General features: G+C 46.3%; 1 protein-coding gene across 3 annotated transcripts; it reads right to left on the bottom strand.

Moving 5' to 3' along the window:
* Positions 1-217: 217 nt before the first annotated feature.
* LOC109781708 (phosphatidylinositol 4-phosphate 5-kinase 9) lies at positions 218-7,079 on the bottom strand. Of its 3 annotated transcripts, none has more exons than XM_020340307.4 (9): positions 6,755-7,079; positions 4,015-5,291; positions 3,496-3,663; positions 3,123-3,288; positions 2,876-2,986; positions 2,588-2,775; positions 2,037-2,194; positions 1,067-1,232; positions 218-927 (listed from the first exon to the last, which is right to left on the bottom strand). In XM_020340307.4, exons 2-9 carry the CDS (start codon positions 5,232-5,234, stop codon positions 660-662), a joined length of 2,445 nt encoding a protein of 814 aa, XP_020195896.1. In that variant the 5' UTR covers positions 5,235-5,291; positions 6,755-7,079; the 3' UTR covers positions 218-659. The 3 variants fall into 3 exon arrangements, with proteins under 3 accessions (XP_020195896.1, XP_020195894.1, XP_040249080.1); XM_020340305.4 differs by having other exon boundaries at positions 6,750-7,044; XM_040393146.3 differs by having other exon boundaries at positions 6,558-7,005.
* Positions 7,080-7,366: the final 287 nt, after the last annotated feature.

Here is a 7,366-nt window from a genome sequence, read left to right as displayed (position 1 = left end):
GGTATTTTTTTTAATTTAATGTTCGTATAAGGGTGTGGAGCACCCGGGTGCTACAAATCTGCTTCCATATCTTGCCATGTTATTTAGTTTTGGGTGCTTACAGAACAGCTCAAGTTCTTCCTGCCGTCGTGGCAAGGAAGCATGTAGGGAGGCAGTCTGGAGTCCAAACCCTGCCTCTTGCAAGAACGGTAGAGCATTTCCGGTGGCAGCAATCGTGTTGGAAATTCAGTTTTCATCTTTGGGTAGTGGTTCTTTATACAGGTGTGTCCCTAGTGAACACTAGCAGCAAAGCTGCTTTCAAAGAAACGAACAACAAAAGTAGACCAAGGATCTATTCTTCCAGATGCCCACCACATCGCTCCTGATCTCGACGGGCACATATATTCGGGCAGAAAGTCAGATGCTCCTCTTCGCTTCCACAGCAGGACGTCGGTGGATTCTCCATGCTCCATAACACCAGCCATGCCACCTTTATTCCCAGAATAAAGACATGGTTTGTGCTTATGCTTGAAAAAAATCCAGCTCCCCAGAAGACACTCTGCGGATGCCCTCATTCCTCATTCTGTACACAGGCCCGCCAGTGGCGGAAGATCAGGCATGCCATGGCAGGGGCTGGAGCGTTCACTGGAGTGACGGTTGAGGGATGGTTGGCCGAGGCGCTACGAGTTCTCGGGGAAGACGGTCTGGATGAACTTGAGGAAGCGCTCCGAGTAGAACTCGGGGTCGACTGCGGAGATGGACACCGAGTCGTACTGCATCGACTTGACGGCGTGCTCGATCTTCTTGGTGATGTTGTACTCCTGCAGGATGTCGATGATGCCCAGGTAGAGCACCACGTCGTACACCTCGTAGAACGACTTGCTGTCCTCCTCCTTGGGGATCTGCTCCGCCCTCGCGGGCATGTTCACGCCCAGCTGAATCTGGACCCTGCCAAAAAAGGGAGATGCCCAGTCACCAAAAGCTCCCACTTTGTGCATGTACAGCATGCGGTGTGAAGATAAAAAGATTGCAGACTTTGATTCAGAGCCATGGCTTTTATAGGAATAGCCACTGAAATGACACTCACCTAGCTGTGCCAGGAAGCAGGAGATCTACTTCCCCAAATCCAGCAGCTGACGACCGCAATCGGCTTCCCCTTATATGGGGCCCAACGACCACACTGTTCTCGTCGTTAGCTCTTTGAACTAGAACCAATCCTTCTGGGTAGTTAAAAGCATCGTCCTCCTGGGCATCTGTACAAGATCATTGTGGACAATGAAAATATGTTCTCCCGGTCATGTCACAACAAGAATTGAACAAATAACTAAGCGAGGTAAATATACAACAGAAACAAGAAAAAGAACATGACATATCACAGAAAGGGGCAACTATCAAACTAATTTGTGCGTCTCAGCATGTATCCATTGAAGATGGTAACAAGTTCATGGGTCTGTTAGATTATCTTTGATGGGTGGTTGGGATCATGAACTACATATACAGGCTCAATGGAACCACTCTCATCCAGAATCCCACCCAGTGACGACCTGCTGACATGATGAATAGACACAACAAATGCTATGATCCGGTAGTGACACTATGACACCCACCGACGGATTAACTATTTGTGGATAGCCGCACATACTCTAAAGCACAGCAGTTAGAACTACAAATAGCTGCACTGTTTATTCATCAGACAGCGGGCCACCAAGCTCACGGGTCTGTTATATTATTTCTGATGTGTGGTTGGGATCATGAACTACATGTACAGCTCAATGGAAGCACTCCCATCCAGAACCCCAGTGACGACCCGCTGACACGATAAGTAGACACAACACATGCTATGATCCGGTAGTGACACTATGACACCCACCCACGGATCTACCGTCTGTGAATAGCCGCGGATACTCTAAAGCATAGGAGTTGGTACTATGAATAGCTGCAATGCTTATTATAACCCAATGTTGAAGATCATTGAAGCTGAAAAATCAACAGTTATCCCATAAAAATAGTAACATGTTGATTAAATCCATTAACCGGCAGGTAAAGGTGTGTTTTACCTTCTTCTGAAAGAACTGTTAATCTCTCTGCTGTCATGGTCCGACGATATGACGCACGTGTTCGTAGGTGCTGCGGAGCTCTGTAATGGACACCAAGCAGTAGACTGTAATCCATTATCCGTTGTGACTTCAGAAATTCGCTATCAGTCTTTATCTGCCTGAAAAGAAGAAGAACGGCAATGCATGAAAACTACAATAAGGCGAAACTTGATCATACTGCATATTTCTTGGTCAATTGGCGCAAAATTAGTTTTAGGCAAATTCTGCACAAAAATCTGAAAAATGAGCACAACACATGCTGGACTGGACGTTAACTGCATATTTTCACCAGAAATCTCTTCATAATACTTTTTTTATATTTGTCATCTCTATCTTTGCTAACAAGGTGGATAACATATTTCAGCAAGTTATAATACACTTAATTTCAACATTTATAGTATTATACTAGCTGAACAACAACCCAATGGAAACACATCAGCAAATACAATGCAGTTATGCCACAAAACTATATCTCAGTAAGCAAAGACGATTTTCAGAGAAACCACACTCACTTAAGTAGAGCCTCTCGCCAGGAAGGTTCAAGATAAAAGGAGTAGTTCAGATCCAAATCCTTCAGAGTTGTGTTCTCGTCGATTTCAATTTTGTCAGTAGAACGGCCTAAGGATGAACCTTTCAAATCAAATCTCCGGTGAATTCTCAATTCTGTGCAGAACATGTTTCCCATTACAACAAAACGGAACTGCAAAGTTGCAAACAATAAACAAGGATTGTTACTCCATAAATAGGAATGTGAACAAGAAAAACCTCAAAAGAGGTGTGCATTAGTTGATGATAATTACCTTTTGACCACTAGAAGGTTTTACCCTGTGCAGGCCAAAAAACTTAGTTATGAGTGTGTTCTCGTAAGTATGGACATGATTATAATAGTTTGGAAGCATTCGTAAAAGAACCTGCAGAATCAGTCATCAAACATTCAAATCACACTAGCACTGCATGATATATAAATCAGTAAATCACTGAACAAGCTACAATACATAATTTCCTAGCACAACTTATATAATGAGAGGTCCAGATAGAAAAAGGTACCTGCACTTCAGATTTCCGGAGAGTCTTAATCATGAACCGATCATCTTGTGATAGGAAAAATACACTTCCACTCTTTCCAGGAGAAGATAGCTCCCTAAGTGCAGAATTTCCACATATGGAGATCATATAATCGGCAGCATCAATCTTGAACATCTCTCTCAAGTTTCTACATAAATGATTATAGTTGATGAATGCAGCAGAAAGAAGATTACAAATTAGAAAAATAATGAGCAGAAATAACTTCACGACGTGATTTAGAAGTCCAAATAACAAAATTATGTTAGGTAAGTAAACAAAAATTCAAAAGACTACATGAATCAGCATCTCACTCAGACATGCATACAGGCATGAAAGGTCAATCAGTATGACGAACCTGAAAACCATGGGACAATAGTCCTTCCATTTAAAATCCTCTGCAGGATGCGAAGGAGTAAGTCGTGATCCTTCCTTTGGGAAGTTCATCCAGAAACTTGCTCTTGGACCAAAATCTGAAGCACGAACTTCACGTTTTTGAATGGGTGTTATCTTTCCAACTGTGTACCTAAACACAATAGCAGAATGAACATTACAGAACATATACTTGTGAATGCCAGATGTTTCAACATCATGCTCTGTTATCAATTTAAAATGCATATGTTCCATCAGTTCCTAAGAGGCAATAAAAGCTGCTGGTTGCAAAGCTGCTGGACTAGAGATCTGGTAAGGACCACCAGCTAGCACAGCGAAGTCTTGCACTAATAATTTGTTGTCAAACTTTTGCTAGAATCGCACTATAAATGCAATTACAAGGTAGATGACTAGACTCATTTACCAGGCAGTACATGAAAAGCGAGCTATTTATCAACGCTTCAAATCATACATTCAATGAGAGGAGCAGCACTGGAGGCATTACCTGATTCCAAGCTGCAAGCTTAGCATTAGATCATAGCTTCTATGACCCTTAATTATTGCCTCTCCGGGTTTTTTAGTCTCTCTCACCGTCTTCTTCTGCCGGCGCTTTGCCTTCTTGGATGAGCCCGAAAAACTCCTGTCAAGTACTACCTCGCTGATTAGAACACCTTGCATGTATTCCCTTTCAAGTATAGGCAACTCAGAATCGTCAATGTTTTCAGAGGTTTCACTATTCTCATTTCCAATGAATTTCTCAATAGCTACCTCAAGACTCCACCTTCTTTCCAAGGACACATTTCTTGAATCACTTGAGTTCCTTCTAGACGAGGCAGAGTCCCGATTTATGCCAACCTTCATATTTCCCATGTCAACTGAGGAAGAGTGAAGTATGCGTGAACCATGATTCTGCCTTCTAGGGTCAGGCAGCACACCTCTGTTCCTTAGATTTTTTATATAAAGCTCATCACCAGCAGGCACTCTGCAACCACTAGGATATAATGTACCTTTCCCGTCCTTCAATCCCCTGGTCCAGGTTCCGACATAGTACCCGCAATCACTCCATGTATAGATACCATACCCATGCATCATGCCATCTAACCAGTTGCCTTCGTACGAATCACCATTTTTCCAAGTAAATGTTCCCTTTCCGGACATCTTGCCATTTTTCATATTGCCGGTGTACGTGTTTCCATTTTCCCATGTGTATTTCCCGTGACCTTGTATTTCTCCCTGAATCCAAGAACCTTGGAACATGTCCCCATTAGGATACATCTGGCATCCGAGACCATGCTTACGGTTCAGCTTCCACCGTCCCTTGTAGACGATGTTATCCTGTCCAGTGTACGTGCCTTCACCATATATGTACCCACCGGCATACTCGCCCTCATAGCTGGCTCCGGAAGGCCACAGCGTCTTTCCTTGCCCATGCCTCATCCCCGTCCTCCACTCGCCATCATAAATAGTACCATCTGACCAGGTATACCGCCCTGAACCTTCTGGCGTGCTTCCCAACAATGTACCGGAGTAGGTGTCCCCGCTGGGGAGCCTAATGTGTCTGACTCTGAAACCGGTGTTTGTTCCTGAAGCATGTGGGTCCTGGCCATTTGCCAAAGTTGCCAGCACCTCACTCTCGATGTTGCAACTGGCGCCCCGGAACAGATCAGCCCTTGCGGAACTGGAGACCCCCTGTAGCTCGTTCCGGAGGGCCACTGGAGGTGTCATGCATACCCAGAGCAGGACTCGCCCACAGAAACGGAGGAGATATATTCAGACCACAATCTGCACAGAAGTTAGACAAGATACATCAGTAACTTAACATCTGTCCAGTGAAGCGAACTGTTTAAGATTTTCAGAAGTTATTCTCACGAGAGTAGAGATAGTCATAGGGTGAAACTTCAGGGTACATGGATGATGCAAAGCAGGCACCGAAACCCACAGCCAAAGCTGTACAACATGACAGCACGCATGTCTGAATTCTGAATCGCACACACACTGTCCCCTGAATTCCGAACTGAAACATATCCAATTCGTCGAACCAAGACATAGGGCCCCAGCCCCCAGAGCACAATCCAGCATAAAAACATGAGTGAAAGATGTGGCACAAAACCATGGAGAGGAGAGGCCTTTTTTTTCTTTTTTTTGAGAAATCACGGGGGAGGAGTCCCTCCACCTGAATATGCTAGTCAAAGTGGGCAGAGGCCCTTATATTATCTTCACACGGAGTGGTGGCAATCAGCCCCTGCTGCGTGTGGAAGCCGGCTCAATTGGCACGGTTTTAGATCCAAGCTAAGAAGCCGGACTGACGCTGGAGCGAGAGAATGAATCAAATTCAGAGCACGGGCAGAAGACGAAACCAAATAGCTAGAGATAAAACAGAGCTTATTTCAACTGAATTGAGGATCAGAGGTCCACCACCCACCAATCTATCTATCTATCTATCTATCTATCTATCATTGGATCATATTATATCCGTACCAGAAAGAGTCCCAAAACATCAAAGTGTATTACTACTATACTACTACTAGTGCTTATGTATGTCCATAAACAAATAGCTAGACTAGAAACAAGGCGAAGTGATTGATGACCGTAGGCGTAGGGCCACCCACCCACCCAGCAATCCATCATTGGATCATGCATAGTACAGTAAAGTGGATTATCAGTGCTTGTTCAGAAACAAACCCCCATGGACGGAATAGACATGGAGCGAACTGGTGGAGGACCATAGGCCCACCGCCGATCTTGTATCACCGGACTGGACCAACCGATACTTGTTTGTTTGATATCCGTCCGTGCGAAAACATGATTATCCGGTAAAAAAAGCGTATTACCAGTGGTCATCCACGAACGAACAAATCCCACCCCAGGGGGGACAGAAGCAAATAAGTGGTTAAAAACTAGTCTAAATAAATAGTAAATAAAACAGAGGCAAGTGACGGGGAGGGGGTTCATCAGAGTAGACGCCCGCCGCCAATCCAATCCAGTCCAGTCCAGTCCAGCACAGGGGATCAATCGATATCCGCACCAAATCAACACACGATTGGCTACCTTTGCTTGCCCGCCGTGGTCGCGGATGATGGAACAGAAACCGACGGAGACGGACCCCCGCGAGACGCGACCGGCCGGGCGGGGAGGGGATTGGACGAATCCAGCCGCCACGACGAGGCCCCGTTCCGTTGGGCGCGTAGGAGGCAAAAGCGGATCGAGGCGTGAGCAAGCGGGGAGAGGGGGTTGTCGTACCGTACCGTAGCGTAGCGGGGATCAGCGGGCGGTTGCCGCGTTGGTTGCAGGACAGGGGCGGCGGCCGCGCGCGAGCGATTCGGGGCACCAACCGGGGATGGGGTGGGGATTCCGAGCGCGGACGACGACGACGACGACGACGCGTGAGCGTGGGGAGGAGGAGGGGGAGGGGGCGGCTGATCGATCGAGTGGAGTCGGAGGGAGGCCGCGGGCGGAAGGGAATGACGACGTGAGTGTGAAATGTGGCTCCTTCCCTAAAGGCCTAAAGTACTACTCCTACTGCTGTTGTACTAGTACTAGTACTAGTCCTTCCTCGCTGCGCTCCTGCCCGCCCGCCGCTGTTGCTGGCTGGATCTTTTAGGCCCGCCCGCCCGCCCGCCCGGCTTAATTAATTAGCCCGCCTGCATGATTAACTAGTGACTGGGACTTGCTTATTCAATATTAGTACTAGTGCACTGTGGTAGATTTACTTTGGCTTTGGCTTTGCCTTTGGTCGATGATCCTGCCAGGATCTGTCAGCTACCTCCTGCCAGGATCCATCAGTCGGGCCAGCAGCACAGCAGGGACGAGGGCTATTATTTTTTTACCCTCCACACACCGCCCAACCCACTAAACTA

This window comes from Aegilops tauschii, chromosome 6 (assembly GCF_002575655.3).
Source record: "Aegilops tauschii subsp. strangulata cultivar AL8/78 chromosome 6, Aet v6.0, whole genome shotgun sequence".
Taxonomy (NCBI): Eukaryota; Viridiplantae; Streptophyta; class Magnoliopsida; order Poales; family Poaceae; genus Aegilops; species Aegilops tauschii.
The sequence above is the reverse complement of the archived record's forward strand: the minus strand, read 5'-3'. Positions and strand labels throughout refer to the sequence as shown.